Source organism: Habropoda laboriosa, unplaced genomic scaffold (genome assembly GCF_001263275.1).
Source record: "Habropoda laboriosa isolate 0110345459 unplaced genomic scaffold, ASM126327v1 scaffold84, whole genome shotgun sequence".
NCBI lineage: Eukaryota > Metazoa > Arthropoda > Insecta > Hymenoptera > Apidae > Habropoda > Habropoda laboriosa.
Window position 1 is genome coordinate 653,154 of NW_017100202.1, and position 15,710 is coordinate 668,863.

At 43.8% G+C, this 15,710-nt stretch overlaps 1 protein-coding gene across 1 annotated transcript in view; it reads left to right on the forward strand.

Annotated features, from left to right (window-relative positions):
- LOC108570436 (gamma-aminobutyric acid receptor subunit beta) overlaps positions 1-15,710 on the forward strand; it is a 90,540-nt gene that overhangs the window by 62,607 nt on the left and 12,223 nt on the right. The window contains exons 4-5 of the mRNA XM_017932296.1: positions 10,614-10,840; positions 12,490-12,572. Coding sequence (XP_017787785.1) covers positions 10,614-10,840; positions 12,490-12,572 — 310 coding nt within the window. The remainder of the gene's footprint in view (positions 1-10,613; positions 10,841-12,489; positions 12,573-15,710) is intronic.

Sequence of the window (15,710 nt, forward strand, 5' to 3'; positions counted from 1 at the left end):
AGAAAAAAGCAAACGTAACAAAAGAGTCGAGAAAGAAAGCGTAAAACAAAAGACGATAGTCGAGTAAGGTAAAGTCACCTTGCTTAACACGTGACTGTGATGGGTGTGCGTATATATATATATAATAAGGATTATATATGTATAACGAGTCAAGTGTGTGAATAATTCTTCTAGCTTGGAAAGCAACGTGGCCGACGAGTGCTGTTGATTTGGTTCCGTGCAGGGTGCGAGCTCTCTTCGACTTGTACGCTTGCATTTTACCCCTGACTCGCGATTTCTTTCCCATATCCACCAAATCACCGCTAAATTCTAATGAAAAGTCACACTGTACCAAATTCACGATCAAATTCAAATTGAAAATCGTCGTGTGAAAATTTTCAACAGCGGCAAATTCGAAAGAGTTTGGATCTTTCGTGGATCGGTGAGTCAGGGGTAACACACGAACTTTAACCGTTTTGTTATCTACCACGTACAATGTACCTCTACCTGTCACATGTACGGAAACTTAGAAACTAGCGGATAATCAGAGCGACCAAGGCCGGATGGTTTTGTTGATTGCAGGTCCACCAGTGGAGGTTGGCGTCACCATGTATGTCCTCAGCATCAGCTCCGTGTCCGAAGTGTTGATGGTACAGTTTGCATTCTCAAACTCATACAGAACTCACATCGACAGCCGTTCGTTCGTTCGTTCGTTTGTTCATTTCTTTCTTTACCACCTACCCCCTTCGTTAAACGTTCGTGTAACCGTCGCGTGTTCACCAACCCTTCCCCTCTTCTTTATCTTTCACACTGTTCACGGGAAGTACAAACACCGTTCACCGTGAAATACCGATCGCGACGACGGCGACGAGGAGTTTGCATCGTCGTCGCGCGACACGATCGATCGATCCATACCATCTCCTAGCCGCGTTTCTATGAAATAAGACGATTCTCGTCCAAAATGGTTTGTTCGTTTTGATCGATCGATCGATCGATCGTATCGATGAATCGCGCGCCATTCTGACACACATTCCACATATATACCACGTACGAATCAGCTTTCCGTGCGCGCCGTTCATCTCTCTCCCACTATGCCGCTTGTTTCCGATTGTTTGTTTCGCGATTATCCGCGGTCTGCGTGTGTGTGCGTGTGCAGTACGATAGAGTCGCGCGTAAATATTCATGCGGCCCACGTGAAATTCAACGAAAGAACAACGGTAACAAAACACCGACCAAACGGGAAAAAGGAAAATTGGGAAAAAAAAAGAGCGCGTAAGATTGATAAATATATTCGCAACGGTGAATATTCATCTGTTCGTTAGAGCATTGTTCGAATCTACCGGTCGTGGTAATATGTAAGTGCAACCGCCGATAGTGGTGTCACGAACAAATTGTATCGTTTATCGAGCCTACGTTTGTCGATTTCGTTGAAGAGAAAAAAAGCCAAGAAAAAAAGTAGAGGAGATGTATTTTGTTATCAAAGAAGTAATTTTCATTCGTACACACATCGAAATCTCGAGCGCCGTGTGAGACTGAGAGGAAACGTGTGCACCAAAGGGACACATAGCCATCGCGGCTCGCGATATTTATGTTGGCAGCAAGGGGCATATTGGCACGTACACACACACACATATATACACATATTTTGCATACAGACGCACATATTGTATACGTACATCTACCATGGAAACAGAGACACTGTGAGAAAAAGAGAGATACATACGTACATACATCTATATATATATATCTCTACACATACAGACATACATTCACACACACACACACACACACACTCGCACACACTCTACACGGATGGCCTACTAACCTACGTTTTTATAGCTCGTCACAGCTGTTTGGTTGGCTGAACTGTTACAAGGGAACCTTGCTACGTTCCACAGTCTTCGCAAGATATATTCTTGTCCACTTCGTTTATGGTTTATGGTTGACTCGTTTAATTCGATTTGCGATGTTCTTGTTGCATGGCCCTACCCGCGGTGCTCGAATCGGCGACGAAAAGCTCTCGAATGAAAAAATACAAACGACAGGAAAAACTTCTTGCCGTGAGAATGAACGAACGGGGGGAGGGACCAAGCAAACACAAACCGCCAAAAAAGGGCTAGAAAAATGCGTTTTTGATCGTGTATATGTATATACGCCAATTCGCTGATCTAACGCTTTTTACGGTTGTCCCACGCGAGATACTTGGTTTCCTGGACGGTTTTATCGCGCAAATGAAAGTGAAATGGAACAAAACACACATACACACACTCCATCGGGTTGGAAAATTTCTGAATGAAACGTGATATTACGAGAATTATCGGATTTCTTGCCAATTCTAAATTTAAAAGGATCTCACCAAGCGAATGAATCCACGATTCGAGTACTGCAGGCCGCACATAACGTTGAGGCACGCATATATACGCGTAGACGTACACGTATTTTTTCGTAAACTCTAGATGTATACGTATATAAGCGTGTATACAGCGTCACGTATGGTATACATAAATATATATATATATATGTATATATATATATATATATATATATTTCGTATACTCCTGTAGTATTCAAAAAGGTATCTGTTCCGGTGTCTGCAATCAGTTTCAAACTGGCTACGAACTGGATCGAATTTTGTTCGTCCGTCACAATTTTTCGAAAGCTACATTCCACCGGACTGTATTTTCACCGATGAATTTTCAACCACTCGACACGAATATCGATACACTCCCGGAATAAATTCTCACGTCGATCCTTTACCGTTTCTGAATTCACCAAGGCAAAATGTCACGAGGATTAAGGGAAAATAAGAACGGAAGCGAGAAAAAAACACAAGAACGGGAACATCGATCAAGAGAGGAACACCTCGACGTTCGATCGAGATCCAGAAATTGCGAGTTTGGAGCTGAATGTACGAGACTGGACCCCAGGTGTTGAGCCCTGTGCGGAAACCAAATCAAGTCGACACTGTCACCTGGGACGTGACTCGCGATTTTTACACCCGTTGGCGAGCCTCCACTGTACACTCCTTCGTTCCTCCCCATCGTCCAACGTACTTCTCTATTTCTCACACACACGAAACCTCCCCTCCTCCCAACCACGCGTGTGTCCATCACCTCTTGTTCAAAAGCTTTCCTTCGGACCGCTCGAAGAGAGTACAAGTCCATCGTCGGTGATCGCCTGATCGGAAACTGTTGTCCCGTTCCGCCCCGGTCTAGAAACTCGTCGAGGAGAGCGAGCAAAGAAGCCAATTTTCCTATCAATTTGCCTCCCCCTTCATATCTTCTCCCTCTGTCCATAGAAAAGAGTGTTTTTCCCACAGTCCGTCGAGGGCGCATCGGCGGGGAATCTCGCGCGAACGATGCCGCAAGGAAAGCTCCTTCCTTCCTTCCTTCCACCTCTCACTCTCACACGCTCATCATCCTCTCTTCTTCACTTTCCAGCCTAAGCTAACTCTCGTAGATTCTGGACATCGCGTTTCTTATCAGACGGACGTCCCTCGTGTTACGACGAACACGGGGAACAACACAGGAAAGAGGAGCGAGCAAAAAAAAAAAGAAACGAAAAAAAAAAAGCAAAAAAAGAAACCAAGTTTGGCAAAAGAGAGAGTCCGTGAAACACAATTCGACGAGATTACAACCATTGTTCTATCATCCTATTCGCATAACTCCCTATGCAAAAATTCCCCTCTGGCCAGCCGACGATCGCATTATTTAGACAGTCTAACAAAATAAAAGAGAAAATTGTATAGCTCGTGCGACGTTGCGACTACAATCGAGACTATACGAATCTGCTGTGTCTATAGATATATCTATACATACATATATACTTCACATATGTGTATATATATATATATTTATATTACATTATGGATATAATACGACACCTATATTGAGCTGTATCATTGTCAGTGTGTGCAGTACGCTTCTGGTCGCTATCAATCACTATGATGCCGTACACCTTTCTAATTATTCGTGTGTCCTTAGTGTGCGTGTGTGCACGTGTGTGTGTGTGTGTGTGTGTGTGACACGCACGCGTACACACACGAGACACACCTGGCCACTCGTCGAGGCGCAAAAATGCACAACGTTGAGAAACAATGTTGAGCCAATGGGTGTGTCCTCGTACGAGCCTCTCTTCGCCTTCCGTCATTCGTCATACACACACTGCTGTTGCGTTTCTTTCTTTGTTTTTCTTTCTTCTTGATTCTCTGATTTTTTCTTTCCTTTTTCATTTTAGTTTCGATTCGCTTCGCCAGCTTCTGCTTTTCGAACTGCCTTTCTCTCTCTCTCTCTCTCTCTATCAATCTGTCTTTCTTTTACTCTCTCTCTCTCTCTCTCTCTGATTCAGTCAGTGTGTGTAACAGCTTCGTTACCTGTGTCATATAGCCGTCCAGTAGTTTCGTATTCCTCTTTACTCGTCTTTCTTTTCTTTACTCGATGTTCGTAGGCAAACGCTTGCCCGGCCCGCCGCTACTTTGCCTGCCCGCGAACTCTCTTCTCTTGCCAAGGAAAAGTTGCCCAAGTGTCCTTAGATACACTCTCGAGAAAGCGCGACCGACGGTTCTCCGCGTCGTTACGATCCTCTCTCCTCCGCAGAGGGATAGAGAACAAACTTGGATTAGGTCCCGTGCGAGCTTACACAGTCGAGAACCGAAAAACGTTCCTTCTCCTAAAAGCGATCGAGAGGATCGACGCGATCTTCGTAAGAAAAGATACATCAGACTGTGTGCGTTTCCTCGAATTTTTTCAAACTTCGAATTTGACCGCTGGAAGAAGCGTCGATCTTATCGTGTCGACGAGATTCGAAAAAACTACCGACGTGAACAGAGAAATAGCAAAAAAAAAATAGACAGAACGCAGCACGACAAATTAGACGTCCAGTGCGCATCACGACACGACTGCACTGCGCCTGGAGGAGCGCCAAACGAAGCAGAACTTGCTGCCATGACAACTTCCGCCCGAAGTGACATCAACGCCACATTACAACGGAGTTACTTTCGAGCCCACTTTAATTAAAGTTGCATTCACGGATTCGCGTTCGCATCAGAAACTACTTACGACCACTACACAGGGTCTCCAATTAATATAATAAACAGCGAGCAACTTTGCTCTGTGTGCGCGACGTCGCGAAAGATGCAATAATTGAGAATAGCGAGGATGAGGAGAAGGAGGGTCGTTGAGAAGTAGACGATGCCGGATATCGAAGTGTATGCCACCGCGTTGTTACCGATGAGCACCACTTCAGGGGTGAATTTTCCACGAAAATACGACAGAAAAGAAGGAAAAAGTAGCTAAATGTGTAAAGACGTGAAAGGTTAGTTTGTGTATTCAACATATGAGTACGTATCGCTCACGTACACTGTACATTTCTTCGGCAAATCTGTCCTTTTTTTCTCTCTATTTTGTTCAAAGATGCGAAAAATTCGAACTCGTCGCAAGTTTTTCTAGAAATCACGGATACAAAGTTACTCGAGCGAGATACGTTAGAAATGGATGAACGAGCAAGTGACTGAAGAAAAAGCAATCGAACGATACCGCCTCCGTTATTGAAAAGTTTCACAATTCGATACAAAATGAACCGACTACCGAGAATTTAAATTTTCTAATTTACAATCGTCTCTGTTCGACGAAGCGACAGAACCTGTTTTAACAATAAAAAAGCGAGATTTAAGAACGAGACGGGGAATATATAGCGGCAAGTACCATTTTGCACCGGAAATAAAACTGTTTCTATTTGTAAGGGAAACAGGGTCGTTCGACTAATAGCGAAAACGACGAAACGAACTTCTATTTATTCCTCGTTTTATTATTTTCGTCTTGCGGGGCTCCACCCTTGAAGCGGTGTGTATCCGGGGGAATCACGATAGCATAAATCCGTAACATTTATCCGGCATAAAACTTTTCCGCGCGTTGAAAACGTCACAAAAATATCGCGGCTACGTATACAGCGTCGATGACGGCGGTAAGCGTCGCCTCGGGTTGAAATCCTTCCAGCGTCGCTGGAGTGAGTGTCAGCCGTTATTGGAGCTGTAAAATGTCCAAGTCCGTTCCTAAAGTTTCCCCAATTCTCTCTCTCTCTCTCACTCACACCCTTTCGCTCCCGCCAACAAAATTTCACACCTATAACGGTTGCGAAAATTCCAGCAAGTTCTACGTTTATAATAGTCGTAAAATCCTCGACGACAGCATACGACCACCGGTGGAGGAAATGAAATGAAAAAAGAAAAAAAGAAAAACAGAAACAACAGAGAGAGAGAGAGAGAGAGAAAATAGTATAAAAATTCGTGTGCAACGCAAGCAAGCAACGGTAGAACAACGCGAATCTACACAGATTTATAGCGGCAATTGTTATTTATCGTTCGCAACAGCTCGCGATTTTTCTTTTCTCTTTTTTCAACCCTTTCTTTGTCGCAGAACTCTCGCTACGTTAAATCCGAACGTTTTTTGTTTTTGTTTTTTTCACGCGATTTCTAGCATAAAAATCACTTTCACAAAGCTCCACGACAGCGAACCATAGAGCGCGCGCCTCGATTTGCAAGGTGTTCACATATGTATATACATATACCTACACGTTACGCATATATAAACGCGTCGGTTTGAAATGCACGAAAGCATCGTTGTTGAATCAAGTCTACAAGGAAACACGCCTGTGTTCATGCATCACGGCGATTGCGATCTCACGAGTGAAGTGTGATCTCAAACTGTGTACGGCATTTTTGATAATACGCTCTACTTGGAAAGTTGCGACGTGAACGAAGGAAAAAGATCGAAAGGAAACTATGAAATTCTCGATTATTTTTATACCGATCCAAAAGTTGGCCACAATTTTCTTCTTTTTGTTTTTTTTTCTTATATCCGTTACGAGTAAAGAATGTGAATCGATCGTACCGGAAAATTTGTCAGAAGTATGATAACCTTTTCCTACCGTTGGACGGAAATCTCTTAAGAACAGAAAGTGATACGAAGGATGGAAAGAAAGAAAGAAAGAAAGAAATGTCACACTAAAAATTCCAACAACTTTCAGATCCTGCTGCATATCGTTGCTACTGTTGCCAAGTTCAAAGTTCGATTAGACATAAGTATTTTTAACAGTTAGACTTAAGATTTTCTCTCTTCTCGCAGTAACAGAGTAGGCGGTGTGCATGTCGCTTTGATAGCGTTTCGTAGCATGCTTGCACGTGTACTAGTATATCGTTGCCCAAGTAGTCATAGTCTATGTATGGGATACATATAATCACCATATACACGGTCCATGCACCTTACCGCTTTCGCGTGTACACACGAATTACCCTCGCGTCGCGAAACTCCCCTTACTGAGATCGACCACGTCGACAGGGATCCGATGCGAGTGAACCGTGTACCTAGCGATACGGCTCGCTTCAACCTGTGTAATTTCCAGTTGTATCGAATTATCTTATCGTCGAAACTTCCAGCTATCGTCCAGATTTCAGGTACACAGCGCGCAAACATGTAAACAGGAATACAGAGTTTGGCCATAGTTCAAGGATTTCTCCGGTGAATTTTGGTATCGTTCAGATTTCGGGACTTTGAATGGCTGGATATTGGAAGCTGTGCAGTTGAGGTTTTCGAGACTTTGAATCTCCGAACTTTTGAAATTTTCACATATTTAAATTCTTAATATCTCAAATTTGCAAATACTTAAATTCTTAATATTTCAAATTTCCAAATATTAAAAATTTTAAACTTTATAAATCTCGAAGTTTTCATATTTTAAACTTTGAAAATGACAAATTTAACGAATTCTGAACTTTCGAGCTTGCGAAATTTCAAATTTTCAAAGGACGAAGATTTGAACACCCGAATTCTTTAATCTTCGAGCCCTTAAATCTTTAAATCTCCATCGGCCTGAGTCGTTGAATCTTTGAATCTTCCTCTCTTCGGGTCTTCGAGCGCTAAATCTTTTAATCTCCCAAATGAGATGCAAATGTGATCAGTTTATGGTCGGACCGATACGTGCGTTACCCGACTTTGATAAGTGAACTTTTAATTGCGTCTTCGTTAGCCGAGCGAAACTGTAACCGCGTTTAAATGTGCTCACTCGTAATTACGTCCCTCTAATAACAGAATAATCAAGAAACTTCGACCTCGAATAATAAATCTAGCCATCGGCTGATTGCGCTCCAACTATTCGCTCGGCCACTTAAACTTTCTTTATCGAACGAATTATTCGCCCCTCGCGAGTTGGAAAATTTACGGCGAACAGCACGCTACAACGTTTGATGGATTCGCGTGAAATCGCTTCTCCTCCCCATCTTTTTTTTTTTTTTTCTCTCATCCTTCGTTCATCGTTCGATAAAGCCGAACGAAGTAATCAAAGTTTAAACGAAGATCCTTGAATATTTCAAATCGTGTAACTTCTTACCCGCGAGAATCTATTTCTGAACGCTTAAACAACGATATTTCCGCTCGACGATCAGCCAATGGTTATAAGCGGCGGGTATATCTTTGAATATTAAATCTGCCCGATCTATTATAGGAATCGCTACTGACAAAATCGCAACCACTGAATCGCGCCACGATTCCTTCGTCATGCGTAAAATTTTTCATCGACCGTTTCACAATCTTCGCGTTCGCCCGAAACGTGAACAACTTAACCGTGAAATCATTTGTTATCAATGGTTACCAAATGGATCATTCGATTTTATACGAGTTTTATACCACTCCGCGCGACTGTACACAATGTTTCATAACGCATCGAAGCCCGCTTGAATTTAGCAGCGAAAACTGATCAAGTGGTATTAATAATTGCATTGTGATATTTCATTCCTTCGGTATTCGTATTTTTCTACCATAATATTTTACCGAACATTTCAAACGATTGTTCTAATAAAAATGTCACTCGTCGAAAAGGCAATTTTTAAACGAAAACTTTCCAAATAATCCCTCTTCAATCTCGACTATTAAATACAGCGATTAAAGATCTACCGAAGATATCAAAATACTTCGTTACAGATTGAACAAAGTTTCCAGAACCTCGGTGCACCGCGTAGAACAGTAGAACAAGTAGTGAGATCAACGATAACTCGTCCGAACCTCGCGCTGCAGTATAAGATAGCCAAAGAACGACTCTATCCTTCAAGTGAACACTGTATTCGACGAACCAAGTGTATATATCAATCAAAACCACAATCTCGTCGATACTCTACCAAAAATATTCCACCAATAATTAATTCGTCACCGAAAGCAACAAGAAAAAAGGAGAGGAAATTGTAAAAATTCATTCTCGGCTGGTAATTAAAATCGCGAAAACTTTAAACATCTCCAATTATCCAGCGTGCACTCGAGATTTCGTGAAATCACACGAACGAACGAGCTCAGTGGCAAGCAAATGTTCGGACTGGCGTCTAGCACGCTTCGTCAAAAGACTTTATTACCGCTCAAATTAGTCCGTGGCTCGGCTCACAGCCGAGGGAGGCCTCGATAGGGTTACGTGAGTGTTCAAGTAGCCGATTTAGCGCGTTACGATAACCACGACGCGTGGTTGTACGGTGTGGAACAGAGAAGTCGACAACATCGGTCGACAAGAGTTCGGTAGCTTACCTGTCGACGTTCACGATCTCAGTTCTGCGTTTCCTCTCCCATTAAAACCGACCGCTCGAGACCACCCCTTATCTTATCCGATCGCGTCGCTCTACGTTTTCGTTTCTCCCGACACGTGTCACGTCTCGCTGTTCTCCCTTCCCCCCTTTGATCGTTTCAATCTCGCGACAATTTCGCGTGTAACCATCTCCCTCTCTCTCTATCTATCTATCTATCTATCTCTTCCTTCTCTTTCTCTCTTTCTCCCTCTTTCTTTCTCTATCTCGCGATACTCCATCCCCTGTGGAAAAACGCTTCGAATTTTCCCTCCTTGTCTCGAAATACCAGCCTCGCTAAAAAAAAAAAAAAAGACAACCAAAGAGAGAGAAAACGATACGCACGCGAGAAGAACGAGGAACAACGTGAGAGATAATCGTGTTCCTTTTCTTTTCTTCCGAAAGCGCGCGCAATCGTGACAAATATTTCTCGCGCTCGAGGTTCATTCAACTTGTAGTTGTTCGCCGCGTTTTAATACCGCCGTGTGTGTACATACGCGCGTGAACACGGTTCTTTATGCGTGTCCAACGGTCTGATAAACCGCGCGAATTTCGAACGAGCGCGACGTATCATATAAATCAAGGGGAGTTTAATCGATGAAAATCTATTTACTCGTATGAAAGAGGGGAGTGTGGGAACGCGTCGGATAGAATGCTTGGCCCACGTTATCCAACCGCGATATCGGTTTGCAATTCGCTTTCTTCACCCCCGCGCGTGTCATCCGGCGGAACTGTGTTATTTTCAACAAAGCTATTGTCGCATAATGCTGTTAGTCGCATCGGTACGTAGAATACGTCACGCTGCCGTTGTTCTACTCTCGGCTGAAGCGTTTTGCAATTTCTGGACCGATCGTAAAATTTGTTGTCTATCTCGTCCCAAAACAAACATCGTCGCTGTTTCTCGACCTGGGAAATTTCTTTCCATCGACGAGCTTTCACGTTCTTCCACGTTCTATTTCTCGCGTGTCGTCGCGACTCGAATCACCATGATCGTGACTAGTCTAATAAATCCACTGTGTGTGTGTGTGTCTTATGATAGGACTTCACGCTGGATTTTTACTTCCGGCAATTCTGGACGGACCCGCGACTAGCGTTCAAGAAACGAACGGGCGTCGAGACGCTGAGCGTCGGATCGGAGTTCATCAAGAACATCTGGGTGCCCGACACATTCTTCGTCAACGAGAAGCAGTCGTACTTTCACATCGCTACCACCAGCAACGAGTTCATTCGTATTCATCACTCGGGAAGCATCACGCGTAGTATACGGTGAGTGTGAACATTTTTTATCTGTAATACTTCTGGTGAAAGATTGGTTCGTCTTTATATCGTTACTTTGATACTTTTTTGTGGATAATTGAAAAATTCACAATTTCCCGGATAAATGTATTTCTGTTAGAATCTAAGGTATGTTAACAGTATTGTAGATCATTTCAGTGGGGTATCTTAGGATTGTATTTGGAAATGTCAGAAGTAGATAAGTTTAAAATCAACTCCACAGTCTGTGCTGAAACTTGCTTCTTCTACCGATTAATTTCGGATGTCTAAATGTAGCATCAAGGTAACGATATTATCTAATAGTAATATGAAGAGATATTTCTGCTCGAGAACGACACCGATGTGCAAAAGTATCGAAGATAATTTCATAGCTATAAAAATTTAATATTATATGAAATAGAAAAAAAAAGTAGTGTCTTACATGGAGTGAAGTTTTAAGGTAGTAACATAAAATAATAAAAAATATATATTCCACAAACAATGAATACTTCAGAGAGCTCCTGCAAGCGTTAAGAAACAATCTCCTTTTCTTTCTCGTACAATTTTGCATTTGAAAGCTGAAAGAGAAACTTTCCTATTAAAATCACAAATGATGCTTCCTATTTTGACGAATAAAACGTTTGCTTAGATCCAAAGAAAAGAGGAAAAACCATTTTCGTTCCTCTCTGAAAAATTCGACATTTCACATTACACGACCTAATGCATAATTCCCCCGGGTCTTGATATGTTAATGTAACGCTATAACAATATCATTCAATCCCGCCGCGCCATGCTTCTTCTTCCAACTTTCGTTAAGTATCCTCGACACAGGACCAATTTCTATAAACGCGAAGCGCAGCAGTATTTTCAGTGCACGACGTCGACGAAAGTCGGCGAACCCGCGTACAAAACGGCGAAGACTTTTCGGGGTAATGGAATATATTTTCTCGCGCGCGGAGAAGTAGAAGCGGTGGAGGAGGAGGTCGCGCGATAAAACTGCCACGTTCAGGCGCGATTTTAACCCCGTTTCGATACCCCATGTCGTCCGGGTACCACCTAGACACTTGAGGGAGCAATTGTACCAGCCACGAGAAATTTGTTCCGAGCATCGGTCGTCATCACTTCCACATCCTCGCCACCCTTCCTTGCTCCTCTCCCACGTCTCTTCGCGACCTATCCATCCCCCTCTAAACCAGCCAGAAGTGTTCTGGTATTAACGGTGCTGCTATATTCAGGCGATCCATGCATACCTAACTTTCCTCCGCGCACCCTTTCCTTGCTTTATATTACGTTCCCTTCCGGATCTAGAAACTCAAGGCCGACTCCGACGCGCCGGCAGAAAGCGAAGAACGCTAAGAGAAATCGATGGGAATGGGCATCGGTGTGTGCATGAATAAATTCTCCACGTTTGAGGGAAAACTATCGATAACCGTTGCTCGAAACGATAACGGCGCCCGTCGATTCTCACCGCGAGAGATTCCTCCCTTGGCGAACTTGAAATTGGTCCGTCGTAGTAGATCGTTACGAGTAAAAGAATTTCCCAGTTTCGTGTGAAATTTCCGTTGATTCTCTAATTTCGTTTCTTTTACCTTGTTTGCGGAAGATAGGGCGATTACGCGGGGGCGGGATAGACTGAAAGCGTATATTTGCATTTGTTGCAGTTTAACGATCACGGCATCGTGTCCAATGAATCTGCAATACTTTCCGATGGACCGACAGCTCTGCCATATCGAGATCGAGAGCTGTAAGTACGCACGTGCGCGTGTATAAATGCATACATAATGAACTGAAAAGTGACGATCTGAGAAAAAGTTCGACACCCTCGCCTCCGTCCACTGTCACACAGACACACGCTACATATTACGTACATGGAAACATACGACCCCGAATATATAATCATCGGAGCATCAACAGTGTCGATCTTGACAACAGTGATCGACGTTGCACGGACAATTTCTTAAGTAATCGATTAAAAATCCAATTGAACCACAGTGTCTCGGTTCAAAAATTACAGAAACAGAAGACACTGTCGACGAAAGACGTTTCGTCGAGAGGTGAAATGTCGATCGCCGTTGATTAAACGCGGCTCAACTTTGTACATCGCTTTCAAACCCCTTTTCAGATAAGCTCAGAAAGACGCTCCTGTCGTGTACATTTGCGTCTAAAGCGTAAACAGAAAGAGGAAAAAACGAAGGAAAAAAAAAAAAAATACCCAGAAAGCTAAGAAAAAGAGGAAACAACCTCGTGTGTTCTTCTTTTACACGCTCATACGAAATATCGTTATAACCGACACCTTACAAGCCCACCCCCTTCAAACGCGACTACCCCAGCTCTCTGCTCCCCCCGAGCCCACGTCCCGACGTTCCTCTATCCACGAGAACCACCATTTTCTTCCCTCTATCTTCTCTGTCTTCTCCTCTTCTAGCTATCTATCTATCTATCTGTCTGTCTGTCTGTCCATCACTCGCCACTTTACACGCTCACTAACACGAATCAGTCACACGATCCGCGGCATCGTCGCGGATCACTTTCATTCACTCCGTCCACTCACTCACTCGCTCACTCACCCGCTCTCGCTCACTCTTATTGGGTTTTCTACAAACCTATTCACGATGACTGTTATACATTATATACGTGACATCGTGAACTTGCCTGAGCTGGACGCGTGTTCCCCTCGAAAGTGACAAATTCTCAGCCGAACCGCGAAATTACGAGAAGAAATGAGGGAAATGTGAGACATCCTCGATGAAATTTGAAAATTGTCGAAATTCAACCCTCTGTTCCGAATTCGAGCAGTCTGTAAGGTGGAAATTTATCGAAAAACAAAATTGTATCGTCGAGATGTAAAGGAAGTATATATGTATATATATAACGAATTGTCCGGCAATTGAATTTATAGCATGGAATGGCTGCAAGGTCCGCCTATTTCGATCGTTTCGAGTCAGATCACGCGTGCAGCCCAGCAACGAGGCACCAGTGTGCGAACAACAAGAGCACCTTGACGAGAAACGTCCGCAATAGCCGAGACGACGGCCGTCTCGATCGAGACGCTCGCTGTATACGCAATCAACCTGACGTTGACCTCAGCACGAAAACGAGTCGATGACCAAGACACACGGCTCGATCAGACGAGCCGCTGCGTTCTTTTAGGCTGCTATAATAGTGTTACCGAGCTATAGAGGAACGAGACGACGACGTCTCTCGCTTGAAATACGCGAGAGATCACGATGGCTAAAACAAAAACAAAAACTGCCCCCTTGGTTACGAAACGCACCAGTGCAACGGTGGCACGTTTTACGGGAGAGCTGAAAGAAACCCTATAAACCACCTTAACGTGTGGGTGTAGAGTGCGAATATTCCTCTCTGTGTGTATGTCTTTTTGCGCGGCTGTTGCGAATGGCCTGTGTGCGTGTGCGTATACTAATCACGAGCTCGCGCCGAACTTATCACTGCTGCAAATTGCACGCGATTAATTGGGTGTGTGAAACCGAAAGAGGATGCCCGGTTGCTCTCTCTCTCTCTCTATCTATCTGTCTCTCTCTCTCTCTCTCGCTCTATCTAACATCTAGAAATCAACGTTCCTTTCTTTCGATCCATTGCAGAAGCATAATTCGGCAAAAATTCGCCCGCGTGCGATCCTCTCAATATTTCGAGAGCCTCGACTCGCCGGTTCGGGGGGGGGAATAATGATCGTGAACGATTTAATTGGCCTCCGGGTAAAACCGCCGGGTGTATATCTCGTTGGAAATATTTATTCGAAAGCGAGTAGAATAAGCGATTAATTCGTGGAACGGTAATCGGTGCGGTCTGATCATTCGGCGGCCGTTAAATCATCGGACCCTGTATCAATAAGTTCTGTAATTGTGCCGTTTAATCCGGTGGCCGGCCGTTGCACCTCGATAACGATAACGGGCTTATTACCGATACCGCTGGACAAATGAATATATATATGTTGGTATACCTATACGACGAAAGAAAAATCCACACGCAGTTTGCTAACGAGGACACGTTGAATTACAAGCCTAAAGTCTAGAGTAGCGTAGAGGGGTGCGGTTTCGACGGGAGGGAAAACAAAAAAAAAAAAGGAAGGAAGAAAGAAAAAGAGTCGTGAAACGCATCCGGTGCCTTTGATTATACCAGAAGTCCAGCGGAGATTGGTAATCTATACGGGGACAATGGAAAAAGTTTCGGCCTAACTCGTTCCGGCTAAGAGATCTATATTAAAACTCAGTCGTTTGCAGGATACGACGAAAGGCCGCCGGAAGTCGGACGCTCGAGATATCAAAGTAACTTGACCAAGTTCGTTGATTAGTTTCGCGGAGTAGAAAGCTGGATCGTGCCTTCGTCCTTAATTGCTCCAAGCCTCGTCCCGAGCGAAATTATTACCGTCGTTAGAAGTATTTCTGTCCACCGATCTGCCGCGTTACACCCCCCGCCCACCCCTTTTCTGCCTCTTGCCCCGCGCAAGATGGTAATTAATGGCGATTAATATCGCCGATGGCTGATGCTACTTACCGGAACTGGGGTGGGGAAGCATCGATCGTCGTCGATCCTTGACTCGCAGCTTACTCGTCGATGATTCGCGCCGGCGAAACAACGAATTTTCCAACATCTGAAAAATCGAACCAGTTTTTTCTTTCTTTTCTTTTTTTTTTTCAGCATTGAACAACGACCGTGACTAGAGCGTGCATACACGCGCGTGTAAACGAAATGAATAGAATCGAATCTATCAATAAACGACGAGTAATTACAGAGGATCGATCAATGGCCGTTCGACGCTATTCGATTTCCATCGTTCCACGGGTAATCCGTCTTAATTAATCCAACTTTACACACCCATCAAATTCCGCGTCTGTCTAATTGAAACGCGCTGTCCAACCTT